Source organism: Coregonus lavaretus (genome assembly GCF_964263955.1).
Source record: "Coregonus lavaretus genome assembly, chromosome: 31".
Taxonomy (NCBI): Eukaryota; Metazoa; Chordata; class Actinopteri; order Salmoniformes; family Salmonidae; genus Coregonus; species Coregonus lavaretus.
This window is the reverse complement of record NC_140018.1, coordinates 2,293,912-2,319,022: the sequence shown is the minus strand read 5'-3', so window position 1 is coordinate 2,319,022 and position 25,111 is coordinate 2,293,912. Positions and strand designations below refer to the sequence as shown.

Here is a 25,111-nt window from a genome sequence, read left to right as displayed (position 1 = left end):
CTTTTCTGTGATTTTATTAGCCAAAGAAGAGTCTGTCACCACATGACTATAACTACTGTTCCCTGAACAGTACAACATACTATGGGGAGTCGCACTCTCACGACTTCAGTTGAAGGATCTATAATCACGCCTGACAAGGCCAATGAAATCCGCGCCTCGCTGGAAGCCCATGCCTTCCACATCTTCCACAGTTGATAAGCCTGAGGCTCGGATTCATTCCTTCAACTTAACACCGCTCTTCACCAAGCCCAGGGTAACAGAGGGGGATTTAAACATGGACAAGCTTCCAAAAGAAGTTGTGCTGGATGAATCCCGGCTCCAGCAATGACTGACGTAGCACCCCAAACGTGGGGGTTACTGACGTCACAATAATGTTTTCTGTGAAGGGCTCACCACTCACCCTGGCTCGGAGGCTGCTTCCTCATCAGAGGTGCCCGCAACCTCCGCTTCTTCCCACTCCCTCCAACTCCAGTAATTGGAAATAGGAATGCGGTTGCCATAGGGCCCGGGGGAAAGCTAGTAATAATTTGCCGGAAGTTATGCATGCTAGCCGACGTTAGCCAGGATGAGGCTTCTAGTTTAAGTTAGGTTAGCTAGCCTCTTTGACCGCAGCACAGTTCGTTTAGAATAACCAAGCGACTTAACGCTAGCTTCTTATACTAGACAAGAGAGCTACCCAAGCAATTCCACTGTTAGGAAGACGGAATAGCTAGCAGTAGCTAGCTCGCCTCTGCAAGTTAGCTATCCTGGCTAGCACGCTATGCAGAACTTGTTAGCTAGCCTGGTCCCGAAAGTCTACGTAGGACCGGATCACCGAGGTGGAATCGGACTCTTCTGGGAAGAGTGGCAAGCGGTGCTTAACCAAGGCAGACACAGGCAGCGGGGGGGGATACCCAAACAAGCCATATGTGATGTGTGTTTTATTAACCATAACATTAGACATAGTAAAACAGGCACTCCAACTCAGAACTAGTTCCCAGGTTATTCCTTATTCCCTCTTGATTCAAATAATCCTTCAAAACACGATTTTTGGAAAATCTGGGAATTTTGGGAACGTTTCCAGGAATTTGCAAACCTACTCGGAGTAAAGCAAGATGTGTGGAACAGTGGCCAAGCAATGTTTGTGTCTCTGTATGTGTTGTGTGTGTGTGTGTGTGTGTGTGTGTGTGTGTGTGTGTTCCCAGGAGCTGGAGGTGTGCGTGTCTGAGGAGTTTGTGGAGTTTGTGGCTGAGGGGGCGTTGGCCATCGAGGTGTTCGGACATAAGCAGGTGAACCACCGCAGGAACCTGGCTCTCTGGGACCTCGGGGTAATTCAGGCCAAGACACGAACCCTCAGAGAGAGGTGAGATATATAGTAGGAGATTAAGAGTCTACCGGTGTAGATGGGGAATATGGGTTGGTGTGTACTGGGTTGTATTCACTAGAAACCAATTGGATGAAAATGGACCGAATCGAGGAGGGAGTACCCGGACTTTTTCATTGCAAAACGTGTTCCTTTGCTAAATGTGCACTAATGAATACGACTCTGGTGTAATGACTGGTCTGGTGTAATGACTGGTCTGGTGTAATGACTGGTCTGGTCTGGTCTGGTCTGGTCTGGTGTAATGACTGGTCTGGTCTGGTCTGGTCTGGTCTGGTGTAATGACTGGTCTGGTCTGGTCTGGTCTGTGTCCCCAGGTGGAGTGAGGTGACCCGTAGGCTGGAGCTCTGGGTTCAGGTGTTGGAGCTGAATGAAGCAGGAGACTTCAACCCTGTAGAGGTCCTACCACCCAAGGACGTACGCACCGGGGGCATCTTCCTACTCAAACAGGTAGCTGGTGTTGTGTGTTTAGTAGGGTCATTCTTGTCGTGTGGAGTTATGGTTCGTGCAGGACTCAGGAACCATGCCCCTAACCCCCCTCCCCCCCCCCCCCCCCCCCCCCACCACCCAGGGCCAGTCTCGTCGTTTGAAGGTGGAGGTACGGTCCGTAAAGGACTCAGGAACCATGCCCCTCATCGCCACAAACGTCCTCTCTGTTTCCATTGGCAACGTGGAGGTACGGCAGGCCCGCCCCTGGGATGAGGACATGGACAGCTATCAGGTAATACCGACTGGAATCAGTTTATGGTAGTCTGAGACATTGGGAGAATCTCGATTCCTCGCGTCCTCTCTCCTCGCCGCCTCCTCAAAAAACCCTTGGATTAGAAGGTCAGAGGTCCCCTCCCCTCTGACTTTCTCATCCAGTGGGTTTTTAGGAGGTGATGAAAGAGGACGTGAGGAATCAAGAAAATGCAATTGAGATTCTCCCATTTGAGTTGAGTGAAGCAGAGTAGTCACAGGGGGTTGTGTTTAGTAGGGCACACCATAGCAAAACTCAACTTTGTTCTTATTGGACAAGTTCAGATAGTACCAGGTCTTAGGGGAATGTGTGTGTGTGTGTGTGTGTGTGTGTGTGTGTGTGTGTGTGTGTGTGTGTGTGTGTGTGTAGGAAGGAGATCTGGAGAGGTTGAGGGACCAGTGGCTGACCACCCTCACTACTAGGCAACAGTACCTGGACCAGCACCTGCAGAAGATGGTCCAAAAGCCAGGTCAGCCTGACTAACACTCACACCATGACCTCCTCCCGACACACATTACATTACACACAGAGCATATTCATGACCTCCTCCCGACACACATTACATTACACACAGAGCATATTCATGACCTCCTCCACGACACACATTACATTACACACAGAGCATATTCATGACCTCCTCCACGACACACATTACATTACACACAGAGCATATTCATGACCTCCTCCACGACACACATTACATTACACACAGAGCATATTCATGACCTCCTCCACGACACACATTACATTACACAGAGCATATTCATGACCTCCTCCACGACACACATTACACACAGAGCATATTCATGACCTCCTCCACGACACACATTACATTACACACAGAGCATATTCATGACCTCCTCCACGACACACATTACATTACACACAGAGCATATTCATGACCTCCTCCACGACACACATTACATTACACACAGAGCATATTCATGACCTCCTCCACGACACACATTACATTACACACAGAGCATATTCATGACCTCCTCCACGACACACATTACACACAGAGCATATTCATGACCGCCTCCACGACACATATTACATTACACACAGAGCATATTCATGACCTCCTCCACGACACACATTACACACAGAGCATATTCATGACCGCCTCCACGACACACATTACATTACACACAGAGCATATTCATGACCTCCTCCACGACACACATTACATTACACACAGAGCATATTCATGACCTCCTCCACGACACACATTACATTACACACAGAGCATATTCATGACCTCCTCCACGACACACATTACACACAGAGCATATTCATGACCGCCTCCACGACACATATTACATTACACACAGAGCATATTCATGACCTCCTCCACGACACACATTACACACAGAGCATATTCATGACCGCCTCCACGACACATATTACATTACACACAGAGCATATTCACGACCTGTATTTGACCCAAAATCGTAGTAATAATGAGTGTTCTACAACTACAATAGTATTGTGTGTGTGTGTGTGTGTGTGTGTGTGTGTGTGTGTGTGTGTGTGTGTGTGTGTCTGTGTGTAGATAAGTCAGAGGATGACGTGGAGAGGGAGGCCCAGCTGTTGGAGTGTCGTCTGACCCTGACAGAGGAACGTAACGCCGTCCTGGTACCTTCAGCTGGTAGCGGCATCCCTGGAGCTCCCGCTGAGAGGTAGGTTAGTGTGTTTGACGTGTGTGTGTACATTCATGCGTGCGTTAGTGATGCGCGGATCAGCTGTTTGCTCACATGCCCGTAATTGCTAATAACCCATCTGCAACCGCACGACTATATGTGAAAATCTGACACCCGTACCTGACCCTAACCCGCTAATATAGAAAATGCGCGGTAGCCTAAAGTTAGAGATGCCATAACAATTTTTTGACGGGGTTTGCAGGAGACGTTCTTTTTTTTTCCAGCCTAATTTAGATAGGCCGAGGTTTCTGCTTATAATGTCTGACAATTTGGTAGCTATTTGTTAGTCAACTTGTCTATCATTAGATTTTCAACCTATCCCTGACCTGATCTGTAATACCAACTTGTTTTAAGCAGACCACCATAGTCCCTTGTGCCCAAGAACGCCAAGGTAACCTGCCTAAATGACTACCGACTCGTAGCACTCACGTCTGTAGCCATGAACTGCTTTGAAAGGCTGGTCATGGCTCACATCAACACCATCATCCCAGACACCCTGGACCCACTCCAATTCGCATACCGCCCCCAACAGATCCACAGATGACGCAATCTCTACTGCACTCCACACTGCCCTCACCCACCTGGACAAAAGGATTACCTATGTAAGGATGCTGTTCATTGACTACAACTTAGCATTCAAAACCATTGTCCCCTCCAAGCTCATCACCAAGTTAGGGACCCTGGGACTGAACCCCACCCTCTGCAACTGGATCCTGGACTTCCTGATGGGCTGCCCCCAGGCGGTGAGGGTAGGTAACAACACATCTGCCACGCTGACCATCAACACCGGGTCCCCTCAGGGGTGCGTGCTTAGTCCCCTCCTGTACTCCCTGTTCACCCACGACTGCGTGGCCGCGCACGACTCCAACACCATCATTAAGTTGGCTGATGATACAACGGTGGTAGGAATGATCACTGACGATGATGAGGCAGCACAACAACCTCTCCCTTCAATGTCAGCAAGACAAAAGAGCTGGTCGTGGACGGCAGGAAACGGAGGGGCGAGCACGCCCCCATCCACATCGATGGGGCTGTAGTGGAGCGGTTCGAGACCTTCAAGTTCCTCGGTGTCCACATCACTAAGGAATGAACATGGTCCACACACACCAACACAGTCATGAAGAGGGCACGACAGCGCCTCTTCCCCGTCAGGAGGCTGAAAAGGTTTTGGCATGGGTCCTCAGATCCTCAAAAAGTTCTACAACTGCACCGTTGAGAGCATCTTGACTGACTGCGTCACCGCCTGGTACGGCAACTGCTAAGGCACCGCCGCGAGGCGCTACAGAGGGTGGTGCGTACGGCCCAGTTAGGGCTGTTATGGTGAACATATTACCGCCACACCGGCGGTCACGAGTCAGGACCGCAGGAAGATTTCATGTGACCGTTTAGGTAACTAGGCTTCTCCAAAACTGCACTCTGATGCTACTGATGGTCATCTGATACCAGACTTGCTAACTGCCAGTTGCTAACTGCCTGGTACTCATCGCTCTATTGTCCCTCTAATCACTCTGACATCAATGCAAATGCGATCGAAAATCTAATCAAACACTTCATGAGAGCCCATGAGCTCATGTTGCGCAACATTTCTATAGGCTATGCAATTGCGTGAAAAAACACAGTTTTGATGGCCTCTATTAAAAAGAGGAGGATTCTATCAGCTTTCTATAGGCTAGGCCTACTATATTTATTTATGAACTTTCCTAATATTAAGCACATTGCTTTGCTTTACAACATTAGCATAGCCGACCTGGCTGGCATGAAAATGAACCGCTGGAAAAGTGTCCTCCATTCGCTATTTACAGTAAGTACATAGATGACATGTATTTGTTTCCCCTGCCCAAGTTCTGACAGATGATAATGGTCCATTCGATATCAAAACTAATTTCAGACATATATTATTTAGTGCAATCGGAAAGTATTCAGACCCGTTCCCTTTTTCCACATTTTGTTACGTTACAGCCTTATTCTAAAATGAACTAAATTGTTTTTTTCCCCCTCATCAATCTACACACAATACCCCATAATGACAAAGTGAAAACAGGTTTTTAGACATTTTTGCAAATGTATTAAAAATTAAATGCCGATGACTTATTTACATAAGTATTCAGACCCTTTGCTATGTGACTCGAAATTGAGCTCAGGTGCATCCTGTTTCCATTGATCATCCTTGATGTTTCTACAACTGTATTGGAGTCCACCTGTGGTAATCGGACATGATTGATTGGACATGATTTGGAAAGGCAAACACCTGTCTATATAAGGTCCCACAGTTGACAGTGCATTTCAGAGCAAAAACCAAGCCATCAGGTCGAAGGAATTGTCCGTAGAGCTCCGAGACAGGATTGTGTCGAGGCACAGATCTGGGGAAGGGTACTAAAAAATGTCTGCAGCATTGAAGGTCCCCAAGAAATCGGTGGCCTCCATCATTCTAAAATGGAAGAAGTTTGGAACCACCAAGACACTTCCTAGAGCTGGCTGCCCGGCCAAACTGAGCAATTGGGGGAGAAGGGCCTTGGTCAGGGAGGTGACCAAGAACCCGATGGTCACTCTGACAGAGCTCCCGAGTTCCTCTGTGGAGATGGGAGAAACTTGCAGAAGGACAACCATCTCAAACACAGATTCAACAATAAAGAGCAGGTAGGTTTTCCAATGCCTCGTAAAGAAGGGCACCAATTGATGAATTCACCTTTCAGCAGGACAATAACCTAAAAATCTACACTGGAGTTGCTTACCAAGAAGATAGTGAATGTTCCTGAGTGGCCAAATTACAGTTTTGACTTAAATCTGCTTGAAAATCTATGGCAAGACCTGAAAATGGTTGTCTAGCAATGATCAACATCCAATTTGACAGAGCTTGAAGAATTTTGAAAAAAATTTGGAAAGCTCTTAGAGACTTATCCAGAAAGACTCACAGGTGTAATCGCTGCCAAAGGTGACTCTAACATGTATTGACTCAGGGGGTTGAATACTTATCTAATCAAGGTATATTAGTGATTTATTTTTCATAATTGTTTTACAATTATTTTTTACTGTTTTCTTCCACTTTGACATTAAAACCATTTTTAATCCCACTTTGTAACACAGCAAAATGTGGAAAAAGTAAAGGGGTGTGAATAATTTTTGAAAGCTACCTCAATTATTATTTTTTAAAACATTTTTGGTCTTTTAGCAGATGCTCTTATCCATTCTTCATTTTCATACCTCTGCACATCAACTCGGTACTGGTACTTCCTGTATATAGAAATATTATTTTTTACTCGTTATTGTTATTCATTATTCACTCTGTATTTATTCCTAGTGTCACTATTTTTTTAAATGTTAATTTTTTTGTATCTTTAACTCTGCATTGTTGGAAAATGACCAGTAAGTAAGCTAGTTAGTCTACTCCTGTTGTTTACGAAGCATGTGACAAATAGCATTTGATTTAATTTGATAGACCTACATACAGCTTCTCTTCTATCATTATATGTTGTCCCAGAAGACTAAATAAACCCTTCCTCACCAGAATAATGTCATTAAAATTGATAAAATGAATGCTTCAATCTAGTTGACATCAGTAAAGTTGTATCTTTCATCTCTGCTTCTCTCGCGCAGCAAAGATGTTTAGGTACCGGGGAGAAAATGCAAAAACAAAAAAATAAAATAACGATTTTTGGTTGCGAAATATCCAAATGACATCAGTTTGACAATTTTAAGGAAATTAAAAAGCTGTGAAAAATATCCAACATGTTTCTGATAAGATTTCAGTTCAGCTTGGAGGCCTATTTTATGTGGTTGAAATAGTATCAGCCTTTATGATGCTGATAAAGTTGGCACCTTTACACACGGTCCCTAACTGCACATTCATTCTCTCGAGATGCTTAAAGAAAGAAGTCACATTTCTCCACTCCGGTTGCCGAGTCAAAACGTATATTTGGTGTATCATTTTAATGCAATAAATGCTTATTTCTGCAGGAGTTCATATTGTATTAGGCTATGTGAGAGGTTATAGACCTACAGTCAGTGTCCAGATTTCAGTTACTATTCCATTTAACCCATCTGAACAGTGCAGTTCCCTTGACATGCCATAGTTGGAGTTCCTGTCTTGTGACTGACACATTTGTAAAGGGCTTCACAATCATCACACATAACATCTTTCCCAAACATCAGGCTACTGTTCTGACCCTCCCTTATATAACATTAGATTACTGTTCTGACCCTCCCTTCTATAACATTAGACTACTGTTCTGACCCTCCCTTCTATAACATTAGACTACTGTTCTGACCCTCCCTTCTATAACATTAGACTACTGTTCTGGCCCTCCCTTCTATAACATTAGACTACTGTTCTGACCCTCCCTTCTATAACATTAGACTACTGTTCTGACCCTCCCTTCTATAACATTAGACTACTGTTCTGGCCCTCCCTTCTATAACATTAGACTACTGTTCTGACCTTCCCTTATATAGCATTAGACTACTGTTCTAACCCTCCCTTCTATAACATTAGACTACTGTTCTGACCCTCCCTTATATAGCATTAGACTACTGCTCTGACCCTCCCTTATATAACATTAGACTACTGTTCTGACCCTCCCTTATATAACATTAGATTACTGTTCTGACCTTCCCTTCTATAACATTAGACTACTGTTCTGACCCTCCCTTCTATAACATTAGACTATTGTTCTGACCCTCCCTTCTATAACATTAGATTACTGTTCTGACCCTCCCTTATATAACATTAGATTACTGTTCTGACCTTCCCTTCTATAACATTAGACTACTGTTCTGACCCTCCCTTCTATAACATTAGACTACTGTTCTGACCCTCCCTTCTATAACATTAGACTACTGTTCTGACCCTCCCTTATATAACATTAGATTACTGTTCTGACCCTCCCTTCTATAACATTAGACTACTGTTCTGACCCTCCCTTATATAACATTAGATTACTGTTCTGACCTTCCCTTCTATAACATTAGACTACTGTTCTGACCCTCCCTTCTATAACATTAGACTACTGTTCTGACCCTCCCTTCTATAACATTAGACTACTGTTCTGACCCTCCCTTCTATAACATTAGACTACTGTTCTGACCCTCCCTTCTATAACATTAGACTACTGTTCTGACCCTCCCTTCTATAACATTAGACTACTGTTCTGACCCTCCCTTCTATAACATTAGACTACTGTTCTGACCCTCCCTTCTATAACATTAGACTACTGTTCTGGCCCTCCCTTATATAACATTAGATTACTGTTCTGACCCTCCCTTCTATAACATTAGACTACTGTTCTGACCCTCCCTTCTATAACATTAGACTACTGTTCTGACCCTCCCTTCTATAACATTAGACTACTGTTCTGACCCTCCCTTCTATAACATTAGACTACTGTTCTGGCCCTCCCTTCTATAACATTAGACTACTGTTCTGACCCTCCCTTCTATAACTTTAGACTGTTCTGACCCTCCCTTCTATAACATTAGACTACTGTTCTGATCCCCCCTTCTATAACATTAGACTACTGTTCTGACCCTCCCTTCTATAACATTAGACTACTGTTCTGACCCTCCCTTCTATAACATTAGACTACTGTTCTGATCCTCCCTTCTATAACATTAGACTACTGTTCTGATCCTCCCTTCTATAACATTAGACTACTGTTCTGACCCTCCCTTCTATAACATTACACTACTGTTCTGGCCCTCCCTTCTATAACATTAGACTACTGTTCTGACCCTCCCTTCTATAACATTAGACTACTGTTCTGATCCTCCCTTCTATTTATTTTCAACACTCCAGCTTTTCTCTTATTGAATAAAACTCTGACATTGTCCTTTTTGCCTCAGTGGATCAAGCATTTGGCAGTTGGCGTGTATTTGACACGCGTACAGTTAGGCACGAAATCTTAGGCTTGCGCAATAACGCCAGATAAAAAAATAATGAAAGAACCTCAGTGTAGCTAGCCTATAGGTATGACTCGCACAATAATTATACATGTATGCATTTTTCTGTATTGTTTTGTCTTCATTCAACCCGCCCGCCACAGTATTTCATGACCCTAAACCTGCCCGCCCCGCTAGCGAGCTGTGTGCTTTGTGTTCTGATTGGCCTATTTCCCCACAGAGTTCCTGTTCCTGGGATGGAGGCGCACATTCCTGTTCTCTTCCTGGACCTCAGTGGTACGTTCTGTTCTGTCCTCCCCTGTCTTCACCAACATCACTGATGTGTTCTGTTCTTCCCTTTTCTCTTCCCTTCATCTTTGTCACTGATAGAAATAATATTTTTGACTCTGAACTCACGTAACCTCTATCTCACTCTCTCCCTCCCTCCCTCCCTCCCTCCCTCCCCCCCTCCCCCCTCTCTCTCTCTCCTTCCCTCCCTCCCCTCTCTCTCTCTCCCTCCCTCCCTCCCCCTCTCTCTCTCTCTCCTTCCCTCCCTCCCTCCCCTCTCTCTCTCTCCTTCCCTCCCTCCCCCCTCTTTCTCTCCTCTCTCTCCTCTATCTCACTCTCTCCCTCCCTCCCCCCTCTCTCTCTCTCTCTCTCTCTCTCTCCTTCCCTCCTTCTCTCCCTCCCCCCTCTCTCTCTCCCCCCTCTCTCTCTCTCTCACTCTCTCCCTCCCTCCCTCCCCCCCCCCTTCCAGCTGATGATTTCCAGGATAACCTATCTGCTACACTGGCTGGGGGTCTAGATGCCATGCTTAACCAGGAGGATGAGGATGCGTTCTTTGACCTGCACATAGTCAAGCACTACGATGAAGAGGTGAGGACCATGGAGAGACCAACACACCAACACAGTATTAGGCTTGTCATACCCCCTACCCCCAACACAGTATTAGGCTTGTCATACCCCCTACCCCCAACACAGTATTAGGCTTGTCATACCCCCTACCCCCAACACAGTATTAGGCTTGTCATACCCCCTACCCCCAACACAGTATTAGGCTTGTCATACCCCCTACCCCCAACACAGTATTAGGCTTGTCATACCCCCTACCCCCAACACAGTATTAGGCTTGTCATACCCCCTACCCCCAACACAGTATTAGGCTTGTCATACCCCCTACCCCCAACACAGTATTAGGCTTGTCATACCCCCTACCCCCAACACAGTATTAGGCTTGTCATACCCCCTACCCCCAACACAGTATTAGGCTTGTCATACCCCCTACCCCCAACACAGTATTAGGCTTGTCATACCCCCTACCCCCAACACAGTATTAGGCTTGTCATACCCCCTACCCCCAACACAGTATTAGGCTTGTCATACCCCCTACCCCCAACACAGTATTAGGCTTGTCATACCCCCTACCCCCAACACAGTATTAGGCTTGTCATACCCCCTACCCCCAACACAGTATTAGGCTTGTCATACCCCCTACCCCCAACACAGTATTAGGCTTGTCATACCCCCTACCCCCAACACAGTATTAGGCTTGTCATACCCCCTACCCCCAACACAGTATTAGGCTTGTCATACCTCTGCTGCAGAGGATAAGTTCATTAGAGTTACCAGCCTCAGAAATTGCAGCCCAAATAAATGCTTCACAGAGTTCAAATAACAGACACATCTCAACATCAACTGTTCAGAGGAGACTGTGTGAATCAGGCCTTCATGGTCAAATTGATGGCGATTCCCAGCCCTAATCTTGATCCTGTAAGGGCCTTTTGACGTAGTGTACTCTGTTTTTTCAGACTTTTGTGGTGTACATGTTGTTTGCTGACATGCTGCTTTTATATTGATCTATCTTCATCTGGTGGATGTCATGTGACTGTCTGTCTGGTGGATGTCATGTGACTGTCTGTCTGGTGGATGTCATGTGACTGTCTGTCTGGTGGATGTCATGTGACTGTCTGTCTGGTGGATGTCATGTGACTGTCTGTCTGGTGGATGTCTGGTTGATGTCATGTGACTGTCTGTCCGGTGGATGTCATGTGACTGTCTGTCTGGTGGATGTCATGTGACTGTCTGTCTGGTGGATGTCTGTCTGGAGGATGTCATGTGACTGTCTGTCCGGTGGATGTCATGTGACTGTCTGTCTGGTGGATGTCATGTGACTGTCTGTCTGGTGGATGTCATGTGACTGTCTGTCCGGTGGATGTCATGTGACTGTCTGTCCGGTGGATGTCATGTGACTGTCTGTCTGGTGGATGTCATGTGACTGTCTGTCTGGTGGATGTCTGTCTGGAGGATGTCATGTGACTGTCTGTCCGGTGGATGTCATGTGACTGTCTGTCTGGTGGATGTCATGTGACTGTCTGTCTGGTGGATGTCATGTGACTGTCTGTCCGGTGGATGTCATGTGACTGTCTGTCTGGTGGATGTCATGTGACTGTCTGTCCGGTGGATGTCATGTGACTGTCTGCCTGGTGGATGTCATGTGACTGTCTGTCCGGTGGATGTCATGTGACTGTCTGCCTGGTGGATGTCATGTGACTGTCTGTCTGAAACGGACCTGTTGATGCTGCTTTCTTGGTCCAGATCTCTCTTGAAAAATAGATGTTTATCTCAGCGAGACTAAGCTGGTTAAATAAAGGTTAAATAAAAATGCTGGTTGTTATGATTATTGTGATGGGTCACAGGACGATGTTTTGAGAACCGCTGCTGTCCAAGGCACCACGGCTTGTTCCAGCAAACCAAGTGCACACTTTTTATATCCCTTCTCTTCCCTCCCAGGTTGGTGCGGAGGCGTCGTGGGACTCTACGGTACATGACTGTCCCCAGCTGAGTCGCAGTGTGGCAGCTGACCTCAGGGTGTACCTGACTGTCAGGGTCATAGTTCAGCTCTCTCACCCTGCCAACATGCAGCTGGTCCTCAGAAAACGCATCTGTGTCGTCCTAGCCGGACAACAGGTAGGAGGGAGAGAGAGACACCACACACACACACACACACACACACACACACACACACACACACACACACACACACACACACACACACACACACACACACACACACACACACACAACCAGACGTCAGACACACACACACACATACACCGGACTACAGGTCAGAAACCTGCTCAGTATCTTGCATAATACAGGTGTACATGTTTAAAAACAAATCTTTATTAATTTCCGCATGTAATTATTAGTATCCAGCCTATAACAATGATTTTGTATGATGTAAAACTACATTGTCTTGTTGTCTGATGTTTTAATATCATGGTGATGTATCAGGGTTGGGGTCAGAGTCTGCTGAAGAGGATGTCTCATCGCAGCACCATCCCTGGCTGTGGAGTCACCTTTGACGTCGTCTCCAACATACCCGGGGTGAGAGTGGCTTTTAGCGGGGAACTGTCGGTGCCAACACCGCACCCATAAACTATTCTATCTCAGTTTGCCACGCTCTGTATGCATTACCTGTGGCAGTGGTTTTCAACTTCCCGTGTAGCCCAGTTGGTAGAGCATGGCGTTTTGCAACGCCAGGGTTGTGGGTTCGATTCCCACGGGGGGGGGGGGGGGGGCAGTATGAAAATGTATGCACTCACTAAAAAACTGTAAGTCGCTCTGGATAAGAGCGTCTGCTAAATGACTAAAATGTTAAATGTAAATGAACCGGTGCCTGATGTTGCTGACAATCCCTCTGATAGTTAGCTGACACTAATTTCTTAAGTGCTAGTTTCACTGAAAGGGGTCCTCCAAGAAAGAAGGACCTGTAGTTTGCAGGTCGCTTTGACACGTGAAAGATCACAGCTTGCCGATCTCTCTCTTTACAACACTGATCTAAGTCTCTGATCCTCTCCGCTCCTCCTTCAGGATATCCAGGGTCCAGAGGACAGAGAGATGCTGGCCAGACTAGCAGCCAGTGTGGATGTTCAGGATGGCCAGTCAGCTGACAGTGAGGCTGCCATAGAGAAGTACCTCCGCAGCGTCCTGTCTGTGGAGAATATACTCACCCTGGACCGATTACGACAGGTCCGCACGCACGCACGCACGCACGCGCGCGCACACACACACACACACACACACACACACACACACAATAATACATATCTTCAACTCTTACATAACATAAACCCTGTGTGTGTGTGCGTGTGTGTGTGTGTGTGTGTGTAGGAAGTAGCAGTGAAGGAGCAGTTGTCTGTCAAGTCCAAGTCTCTCAGCTCTCCTAACGTGAACCGGGTAAGAAGCTACATGGTCCACCTATCCTTCACTGATTTACTCAAAGCCATAACATCCTCCCTGTAACTGATTTTAACTACTAACTCATTAGTTAGTTAACCATTAACACTACAACAACCCGTCCTAGTAACATGTTCCATGCTGATCTCACTCTGGTTTCAACAACCTATTTTAGCTGTCAGGATCCTGGAGCAGACAGGATCTGTCCTCCAATCACAGGCTAAATGACAACAAGGTGAGACTTTAACCAAGTTCCTTATTGTTCTCTATGACTTACCTATATAATAAGCTATAGTTATTCTCTATCATTTTTATACTTTTTCTTGACATGGTCAATTAACTCAAGCATAGATTGGTAACTTTTTTTTTTTCCTAATTTGACACAGAAACTATATGGCCATGAATAACTTGGTCTACAAGTGGCGCAGTGGTCCAGTGTTGTCCAGGGTAGGGGAGGGTAGAGCATGTAGCTCAGCTGGTAGAGCATGGCGTTTGCAACGCCAGGGTTGTGGGTTCGAATCCCACAGGGGGCCAGTATATAAAATAAAAATAATGTATGCACTCACTAACTTTAAGTCGCTCTGGATAAGAGCGTCTGCTAAATGACTAAAATGTCAATGTAAAATGTCTCAAATAATGCTACCGATTGGCCTATAGGTGGCGGTGTTATATGCAGCCTCATTTAAACCCTCATATCCGTCGCCCCATTTGACCTAGAGACTTGAAACATTGTATGTAGGTGTCTTACCTCATGCTGAACAAAGGACCAATAAGGTCCGTCGGGATAGATTTTCCTCCATCTTGGAAATTTTGGAAAACTTTTGAGTCCAAGAGATGGCTGAGTTATTGATTATATCAGGATCCATTTTAAATTATTTTTAAAATCCACTTCACAATGGCCTATCAACTTGAACCTTTTTAGGGTCATCAAAGACATTACCGTGATGAACCATGTTAAGTTTGGCATTGATATCTTATAAAATAGGGTGAGAAATAAAAATAAATAAAAAAGGAAAAAAGGAAACTATTAACAATTCACTTCTATATAACGCAAAAAAATAATCATAAAAAATCTTCTCATGGACTGAAAGTCAGATTCACTCCAAATTTGGTCTTTGGACTCGTCACCAGGGGTGAAATACGGCGGTCCGGCAAAATAAATAGTGGGGGTAACGCTGTACCGGTAAAACATGAGCCTATCACAACAATGAAAACAAAATGTCAAGAAAACAGTAGGCTATTACACCATTATTTATCATTACCACATGTCAGACAAATTAGTGGACTTAGAAAACTGGTGTTTATAGCCTACGCTCCAAAATGCCATGTTGTTCGAGGAGGACACAGAATTTTTGCCAAGGCAGAGTTGAAGTGGCTAAAAACCGAGACTCGCACAGACAGCAATGGAGCCATTGAAGCCATTTAAATCTGTCGCCAAAGACGTTACACTTTTTGGTGTTTTGTGTAACGGGATGTCTTTTTCCATTCACCAATATTTAGAGGCTGGAAATATGTTTCTAGTGGATGAACGTACGCAGGTAGCCTAGTAAAGGATCCCTTTTGAAGTGATCGTTTGACAATCAGATGAAAACATCATGACTGGTTGTGTTGATGCCACAATAAAAGGTCATACATTTTATAGGTTCAATGACAAATCTTTATGACACGGCCCACATACAGTAGATGCTATTGAATTAATACGGTTCTAAATATAAATCTATGATTGGGTAGCCGTCTGGAGCAGCAGTTTGACGAGGGCGGCATTTTTCGAGCTAAACTAACCAAGACGCACCTCCGACAACGACATAACACCTCACATTATTCTGCCCCAAAACAAAGATAAACTTCTCTCACTCAGTGGCATGAGGGCTATTCAGGTGAGCGCTGATGCCACCCCCATGATAAGCAGCGCCCACTTTGACAGGGGCGCAAAATATTGATCTTGTCCATGCCCGGCGCTCCTCCCCAGGGTGCTGTTGGAGAAACGCAGCGCCTGCGGCGCTCCACCGACGCTCCATCAAATTAATTTAACATAAATTAGGCCTATGTAGCCTACAGTAGAAAAAGTAGTAGCCTATGTGTTTTTTCTGTAGCCCCGTGACTGGAGCCCAAATGTTATTTTTAAATCCCTTTATACATCAGCAGACGTCACTAAGTGCTGTACAGAAAACCCAGCCTCAAACCCCAAACAGCAGCAAGCAATGCAGATGTAGAAGCACCCTGAGACGGACACTTTTTTAAAATCATTACTTATTAATGAGGAGAGAGAGTGCAGGACAAAGTCAACTAAAAAGGCAAGCGGGCAGACATCAGCTTTTGGAGCGGCTGAGGCATAATCAAACAGAGGCGGACGGCAAATGGTGCTGAAAGTTATTCATTTCAACAATTGTCTTCATTTTAATTGGACTTCACTAACAACAATGGGGCTTTGTTGGAGACTATTTCTACCTATTCAAACAAAAATAAATAAGAGGCAGGCCTACCTGTTTGACAGATGCAATTATGCATTATTCATTAATTAATTATTATATCCATAGATGTGTCGGCATAGCAAAATCCTCCAGTACTGTCACCATGCAGTGCATGGTTAAACACCTCCGTGTCCTGGAAGGGCTTGGTGTGTTTGGTTAAAACCAGACACTCTCAGATTAAGTGAGGGCAGGCCTTTGTTTAAGAAAAGGGCAAAAAGGATACCTGTCGTTTAGCTTTATATTTTGAAATAAATACATAAAAAGTATCCAGATAATAATAAAACGGGGCCATTCTGCCGCCCATACATTTTTCGGGTTGCGCGCGGGTGCACACAGGAGGTCCGGTATCGGGAAGAAATTCAATCTACTTACACCCCTGCTCATCACAATAGTCCCTAAAGAGTTTGAGAAAAAATAATGCTGATTCAAAGATGGCCACACTATACCAGTAGATGCACGCTAGCACATACACTAATGTGCTAAAAAAAATACATGAACCATAAGACCAAATGATACCAAATGGAATGTAGGCCCCTGGTACTTGTCTTAACTTAGTTGGAGAAGAGCTAAGGGATTTGGTCAAAAGATGGCTGAGTTATTGATAAATCAGGAAATATGATTTTATGAGTCCATTTAAACCACAGTGGCCTATTAACTTGAAACGTGTCATCGCTATCATGGATATCCTTAAGATGAACCACACTGAATTTGGTATTGATATCTAAAGAAACAAGGAAGCTATTAACAACTCATGCTATGCATATGTAATGCTAATGCTCAACATCGTCTGCAATCATCTTCTCCTCATGAACCATACGTCAGATTCACTCCAGATTTTGGATTTAGACATTAGTCGTTAATGGTTTTGAGAAAAAAGGTGTTGCTGCGTTCAAATATGGTCGCACTGTAGCTATAGATGCACGTTAGCACGTATGCTAATGCAAATATACTTTTTTTTTTTAATCTCCTCATGAATCGTAAATCAGATTGACTCCAGATTTAGTATATAGACTCAATGAATTAGCCTCTAATGAATTTGAGAATTATTAGTTGCTGCATTCAAAGTTGGCCACACTACACCACTAGATGGCACCATATCACACCAGAGCTATAAGAACTGAACTGATGGACATGGGGCCATGTAATTTGGTATACATTTACATTTTAGTCATTTAGCAGACGCTCTTATCCAGAGCGACTTACAGTTAGTGAATACATATTTTTTTTATACTGGCCCCCCGTGGGAATCGAACCCACAACCCTGGCGTTGCAAACACCATGCTCTATCAACTGAGCTACATCCCTGCCGGCCATTCCCTGGGCCAATTGTGCGCCGCCCATGAGTCTCCCGGTCGCGGCCGGCTGCGACAGAGCCTGGATTCGAACCAGGATCTCTAGTGGCACAGTTAGCACTGCGATGCAGTGCCTTAGACCACTGCGCCACTCAGGAGACATGTAAACCATATGTATATGTCCTTAGAAGCTGTGTAAATATAAAGTCTCTGCAACCTTAGATGGCTGTACCAGGCCAGTGGGTGGCACTATAGATGTCATAGAGCAATAACTATTGATCAAGTGGACTTTGTCTCATGCAAATGAATGTTAGGTTATGCAGATGAACAATGTGAAATAGTTCCAACATGATAGTGCTTGTTTTGTTATCCAAATGATCTTGTCCTTTTTGTCATCTTGTGAACCCCGTTCATTGCTGCTCGCAGCTATATTTTCAGTTTGAAATACAAATAGACGTCCCCCGTGCACACAGCCCATATTTTTCAGCCTCTAGTTTCACCTATAGTTTCAACTGACTATGAAGCAGAATTGCAACATAAGATAAACAGTTTGAACAATGACAATACCTTTTATAACAACAATACAGTAACAATATCTAACAATATATGTAGATAATGTCTGCTTCTCGTCTCCTCAGGGCTGGTCAGAGAGTCACCAGGACCTGTCAGTGTTCTCTCCACCGTCCAACTCCAGACGCACCCTCCCTAGCTCTGCCCTGCCTCTGGCCCAGAACATCCACCCTGAGACTGGTGAGAACAACAAACAATGCCTCTGTTACGTCAGGGCCGATGATCGCTATCGCTAACCTTTTCCTCATTTATAACTGTCACTAGTGCTGGTATTCCTATTAGATCTGTCCTCTGTTACTGTGGTTTCATCTATTGGTTTATCCAATTAGATCTGTCCTCTGTTACTGTGGTTTCATCTGTTGGTGTATCCTATTAGATCTGTCCTCTGTTACTGTGGTTTCATCTGTTGGTTTATCCTATTAGATCTGTCCTCTGTTTCCTCACTAACTTATTTCTTCGTCTTTCCTTTCTCCTTCTTTTAATTTTCCTCCTCCTCCTCCCTCCCCGTACCCCCTTCCTCCTCTTTTTCCTACTCCTCCTCCTCTTCCTCCTCCTCCCTCCCCGTACCCCCTTCCTCCTCTTTTTCCTACTCCTCCTCCTCTTCCTCCTCCTCCCTCCCCGTACCCCCTTCTTCTTCCTCCTCCTCCCTCCCCGTACTCCCTTCCTCTTCCTCCTCCTCCCTCCCCGTACCCCCTTCCTCCTCCTCCTCCTCGTCCTCCTCCCTCCCTCCCCGTACCCCCTTCCTCCTCTTCCTCCTCCCTCCCCGTACCCCCTTTCTCCTCCTCCTCGTCCTCGTCCTCCTTCTTCCTCCTCCCTCCCCGTACCCCCTCCTTCTTCCTCCTCCCTCCCCGTACCCCCTTCCTCCACCTCATCTTCCTCCTCCCTCCCCGTACACTCTTCTTCCTCCTCCCTCCCCGTACCCCCTTCCTCGTCCTCCTCCTCCCTCCCCGTACCCCCTTTTCCTTCTCCTTTTCCCTCCCCGTACCCTCTTCTTTCTCCTCCCTCCCCGTACCCCCTTCCTCGTCGTCCTCCTCCCTCCCTGTACCCCCTTTGTCCTCCTCCTCCTCCCTCCCCGTACCCTCTTCTTCCTCCTCCCTCCCCGTACCCCCTTCCTCGTCCTCCTCCTCCCTCCCCGTACCCCCTTCCTCCTCCTCCTCTTCCTCTTCCTCGCCTCCCTCCTCTTTCCTCCTCTTACCCTCTCCAGGTCTCTCACGGCATGCTCGTGCTGCCTCTTATTTCTCCCCAGTCAAGGCTCTGGTTCCTCCTGTCCCCAAACTGCTCAAGTCCCTGTTCCCCACCAGGGAGGAGAAGAGAGACCTGACCCATGTCCCACAGCAGGTAATGTACTAAACTAATAACACTACTGATCTCTGGTCAGTTCATAGACCAGACCCCTATCTGCCAGCAAGTATTTACTCTACTGCTGAACATGTTTTCTACCCTTTAACAGTAACAACTGCTTTGTGGTCAGTTCTTATCTATAGCATATGCTTCATTCAGAGCAACTAAAAACACATGCTGCCCTTAAACACTATATATAATCTACATTCACGTTATCTCACACATTTAGTAACCTGCTCTATGTGATAGAAGCGGCCATCTATTGTTGTACTAGGGTATAATATACAGTACCTCTGATGGTCTCTGTATGGGAGTATTCTCCAGCAGTGTGAAGGTGTGGTGGAGTGACAGCGGTTGTGTTTCAGGTGTTATCTGCTGAGCCAGAGGATGACAGGGTAGTTCTGTTTGACCTGCTGCCTATGGCTTCAGTAGGTTATTCTCCTGCTCCTAAAAATAGCATCTTCCAAGCAAAACATCAGAAAACCAATCACCTCTCATTTCTGACCGTGATTCCAGAATTCAGCTGGAAGTCTGATTCTGCTGTTGCAGCTGACCTGCTTTGTGTCTTTTCTCACCTGAACCCATGTCTGTTGCTAACCCCCCCCCCCCCCCCCCCCCCTCACCACTTATCTGAGGAGATAGAGGTTTGAAATGTTTAGCTGTGAAATGGGCTTTATAATGCTTTATTTAATTCCCTGGGTTTTGAGCAGGTCAGAAACTACGTTTAGAATGGAGGGTGATTTTAATAGAAAAGGGACATGAATCTGTATACTGTCCCGAGATCAGAGGCTGGAAGAGAGCTTGGGCCCTGTTTTCTGTAATGACATCTGTGATTGATTTAGCTGTCATATACTCTGTGAAACATCTCAGACCAAACTTTTAACAGGTGTTCTCATCTTTAGCCTCTCCCTCAGAGCCTACCTCGAATCGTAGTGCAGTCAGCAAGCGTTGAAGAGGACTTGGATACTAAACTTAGTCGTCACTTGGTAAGTTACTTGATCGTCTGTCCCTAGTAAGTATTGAGAAGCACGGTAATATGCTCATCACCATTCATTACTAGTTTAATGTTTGTGTCGCCATTGGTTAATTCCACAGGTTCCCATTGGGGAAATCATCCCCCCAGAGAGCCAATCAGAGGCCCTGAAAACCATGCCCCTCCCCCCGCCTATCATCCAGCCCACCATCCCTGAGATAGAAGACCCCGCCGCCAGTCCGGTCAGCGAGGCATCCAGTGGCTACATGTCCACCAGCGTCTCCACAGCAACCCTGTCAGAGGCCTACCTGATTTGTGGTGACCTCACTCTGTCAGCCAATCTCAGGCCAGACGGCTTTGAGGCGACGCACAGGTCGTTCGAGGCCGACATCGGTCGGTATCTTCATCGGGAGTCTAACATGGCCGGTCAGGAGGAAGAGTCTCCTCAGATACCGCAGGCCGCTGCTACTGACCTGGAGGCTTCAGAGACGCAGAGCACTGATACTAGTACGCCCCAGGTAGACAGGACCGATACTGATACACTCGGAGCAGAATCTCCTCTCCCGTTGAAACCACGTGGAACTTCAGCAGAACCTCTTCTCATATCAGAACCCTATGAATCCTCAGGAGAACCTGAAGATATGACTCCACCAGAGCCACTGACACAGTCCACGCCACACAAGTTCACACAAGAATACTACAGACTACTACCATCTGTAGTAGCCAACCAGACGGAACAATCAATCCAGCCGGTCAAGTCTGTACAAGAACAAATGTCTTCACCAGACAAGTCAACAGAAAAACTGTCTGTGCTATTAGACCAGTCAGAACCACCAGTCCACATAGAAGAACCAGTCCAGTTAGAAGAACCACCAGTCCACATAGAAGAGCCAGTCCAGTTAGAAGAACTACCAGTGGAGCCAGAGTCACCTTGGGAACAGCGTGAGACAACAGCTGAGTCCGCATCACCTGGTGAGCCAGAGCTACCAGAAGAACAACACCAGCTGGCACCTCTAGACCAGCTGGCACCTCTAGACCAGCTGGCACCTCTAGACCAGCTAGCACCTCTAGACCAGCTGGCACCTCTAGACCAGCTGGCACCTCTAGACCAGCTAGCACCTCTAGACCAGCTGGCACCTCTAGACCAGCTAGCACCTCTAGACCAGCTGGCACCTCTAGACCAGCTGGCACCAACATACAAACTAGCACCGGCAGACCAGCCTGAACCTGCACTTACCCCTGTAGAGCCTCTGGTTGTCAAGCCTGCACCTAGCCAGCCAGCCGAAGACCCAGCTCCAGCCCCAACCCTAGCTCCATCCCCAGCTCCAGCCCCAACCCTAGCTCCAGCCCCAGCTCCAGCCCCAACCCTAGCTCCATCCCCAGCTCCAGCCCCAACCCTAGCTCCATCCCCAGCTCCAGCCCCAACCCTAGCTCCAGCCCCAGCTCCAGCCCCAACCCTAGCTCCAGCCCCAGCTCCAGCCCCAACCCTAGCTCCAGCCCCAGCTCCAGCCCCAACCCTAGCTCCAGCCCCAACCCTAGCCCCATCCATAGCCCCAGCCCCAGCTCCAGCCCCAACCCCAGCCCCAGCTCCAGCCCCAATCCTAGCTCCAGCCCCAGCTCCAGCCCCAACCCTAGCTCCAGCCCCAACCCTAGCTCCAGCCCCAACCCTAGCTCCAGCCCCAACCCCAGCTACAGCCCCAACCCTAGCTCCAGCCCCAACCCTAGCTCCAGCCCCAACCCTAGCTCCAGCCCCAACCCTAGCTCCAGCCCCAACCCTAGCTCCAGCCCCAACCCTAGCTCCAGCCCCAATCACTGCTGTAGCTCATGTACCTGTCCCAGCCAAAGCCCCTCTCCTAACCCTAACCCCTGTCCCAGCCCTTCTTCCAGCACTAGTCGTCAAACCTCCCACTCATAGTAGCTCGGCAGCCAACCCATTCAAGATCCAGAAAGTAAAGACGTCCGATCTGAAGTCCTTCCATCCTGTCTTAAATGAGGATGAGAGCCAGGCCCAGGCCAGGAACAGTGATCTTGGTGCTGGTCTCGCTGTCCCTCTGGAGATCCTCTCCGACTCAGACGAAGGAGCCAGTGACACAGCCACAGCAGTGCCTGACTGGCTGAAGGAGGGGGAGTATGTGACTGTAGGAACTAATAAAAGTGGCACGGTGTGCTACGTGGGACCTACGGACTTCGCTGACGGAACCTGGGTCGGAGTGGAGCTGGACTTACCTGCCGGTAGGTAGAAGAGTTTGTGTGATGTGTTCTGATTTGTATTTATTTTTTACTGTACGATTCTGCTGTAGTTCTTGTTGCGGCTAGCTATGTCTTGTGTGTGATTTATATTTCGAGTAAATTAACGTTACCCCGTGTTTAATGTCTCACTGGCTCTCTCTCTATCCAGGGAAAAATGACGGGTCCGTGGGTGGAAAGCACTACTTCCACTGTAACCCTGGTTACGGGGTGTTGGTGCGTCCTGATAGGGTGAGCCGTGGAGGAGTCGGGGGCGGGGCTAAGCAGAAGCGGCGACAGCAGCAGAAGCGTCGCAGTGCTAACCTATCAGGGTCCAGCTCTAACCTGGCTGCCCTCACTGCCCTGGCAAAGGGAGAGGGGGCTGGGGCTGGGGCTGGGGCTGGGGCTGGGGCTGGGGCTGGGGCTGGGGCTAGTCGCAAGGGAGAGGGGGCTGGGGCCGATCGCAAAGGAGACAACCATAAATCCGGGAACAGCTGAGAGGAGAGCAGGGTTAGGGTCAATTCCATTTCAATTCAGTCAATTCAAGAAGGAAACTGGAATTCCAATTTCAATTTCCCTCAATACTTCACTAGAGATGCATTGAGGAAAATTGAAATTTGAATTTCAGTTTACTTCCCGAATTGCTGGAATTGAAACTGGATTGACACGATCCCTGGTGGGTGCTAGACTCTAGGAAACGCCACAACCAATTAGTAGAGGTGTAAACCACAGCAACATATCAAGACATAAGAGGTTCACCTCTTGCTCGTTTTTTTAAAATGTTCAGCCACAGATGGACAGATAGAGGAGAGGCCCAGTTTATGGTGCTGGCTGCATCAGGGAGTAGGGTTTAGTTAACCCTAGTCACTGATCTTGGGTCAGTTGGACTTTTCCCCCACTAATGGTTAAGGTTATGTTCAGGGGAGGGGGGAAGCAGATCCTAGATCTGTACTTAGGGTAGGGGTGTCAAACTCATTCCATGGAGGGCCCAAGTGTCTGCTGCTTTCTGTTTTTGTCCTTTCAATTAAGACTTAGACAACCAGGTGAGGGGGGAGTTCCTTACTAATCCGTGACCTAGACCATAAGCAATACACACAGATATGCATTGCCAAACAACGCTACTGCCACCTTCTGGCTTGGAGTATTTTAACAAGGCTGAGTGGCTGACTACTTCGAAGGGCTTTGCTGTGTGGACTGCTGGCACTGTTCAGAGCTGCTAAGGACCGTACAGGCAAACGTTTGACAATCCTACCGGTGTGTCTGAGCTTTAATTCATCGATCAAGTACGAGGGAGGAGCAAAAACCTGCACACACTTGGCACTCTGGAATGAGTTTGACACATGACCTAGGGCAGGGGTTCTCAAAGTGGGATCCGCGGACTACTGCAGGGGGTCCTCGGCCTCAAAATATCTGTATTTTTTCTTTTGACATTTTTTTGGGGGGAATATTACTAACGAAAGATTAAACACATTTTGGCTAAGGTATCCGTGGAATAATTTTTAAGTGTGTAGTACAATGTAATATTATTAATCTGCAATTTATGTTCTTAATCCTGGAGGCTCGCTGGAGGCTCACAGGGATATTGGTATCCACATTACTTTTTTAAATATTTTTTTTACATAAATGCATTGTGATTTATGCTCTAAAACGGCAAAGTTTGCTCTCTGCCTCGTGGCAAAATGTGTAGAATTGCAGGATATTTGCTTGAAAACGGCAACATTTTCTCTCCGATGCCAAGAGGCGGCCCTTTTTAAATGTTATTTCTCCGGGCCCTAGACTTGGTTTGTTCAGCCGTGCACTGCAGACGTCATAGTAAAACTCCTTGTAGGCTGTTTTTAGCACACTCGAGTTGTCTTCTGATTATGAGAGGGTCCTTGTTGAATTTGCTATCACAAAAGGGGTCCCAGGCCCCAAACAGTTTGAGAACCCCTGTCCAAGGGGAAACTTAACCTCTTTCACATCATCTGAATGTATTTTTTGACTAGTCCTGATGGGGGTCTCTCAGGTTCTCAAATAACATGTGCCATATTTTATTACATGGGTTGCGGTCAATTCAGGAAATACACAAATTCCAATTCTCTTCCATGCGTTTAAATTAGGAAATGTGGAATTGGGATTTGGTTTTCTTTCTGGAATTAGCCCCAACCCTGGTTATTACCTATGTTAGTAGAACAGTATGACAGAACAATATGTTATGATTGTCTGTTTTTAGCTAAAAAATGAAATATTCTGTATGTATGAACTTTACTGAAACTGCTTGATTTGATCATTTTATGTTTGTATGTTATGTTTTAAGGTTTTGGGATAGTTTGGGACGGATAGAATG

At 46.5% G+C, this 25,111-nt stretch overlaps 1 protein-coding gene across 1 annotated transcript in view; it reads left to right on the top strand.

Moving 5' to 3' along the window:
- The window catches only part of LOC311106741 (kinesin-like protein KIF13B), a gene marked incomplete at its 3' end in the record, with an annotated part of 38,869 nt that extends 15,586 nt beyond the window's left edge, over positions 1-23,283 (top strand). The window contains exons 11-28 of the mRNA XM_084149140.1: positions 1,185-1,342; positions 1,678-1,810; positions 1,932-2,081; positions 2,469-2,568; positions 3,655-3,781; positions 9,915-9,970; positions 10,431-10,549; positions 12,464-12,640; positions 12,968-13,060; positions 13,547-13,705; positions 13,847-13,912; positions 14,088-14,147; positions 18,314-18,425; positions 19,450-19,583; positions 20,489-20,572; positions 20,682-21,852; positions 22,321-22,791; positions 22,958-23,283. Coding sequence (XP_084005266.1) covers positions 1,185-1,342; positions 1,678-1,810; positions 1,932-2,081; positions 2,469-2,568; positions 3,655-3,781; positions 9,915-9,970; positions 10,431-10,549; positions 12,464-12,640; positions 12,968-13,060; positions 13,547-13,705; positions 13,847-13,912; positions 14,088-14,147; positions 18,314-18,425; positions 19,450-19,583; positions 20,489-20,572; positions 20,682-21,852; positions 22,321-22,791; positions 22,958-23,283 — 3,696 coding nt within the window. The remainder of the gene's footprint in view (positions 1-1,184; positions 1,343-1,677; positions 1,811-1,931; positions 2,082-2,468; positions 2,569-3,654; positions 3,782-9,914; positions 9,971-10,430; positions 10,550-12,463; positions 12,641-12,967; positions 13,061-13,546; positions 13,706-13,846; positions 13,913-14,087; positions 14,148-18,313; positions 18,426-19,449; positions 19,584-20,488; positions 20,573-20,681; positions 21,853-22,320; positions 22,792-22,957) is intronic.
- Between the last annotated feature and the right edge of the window lie 1,828 nt (positions 23,284-25,111).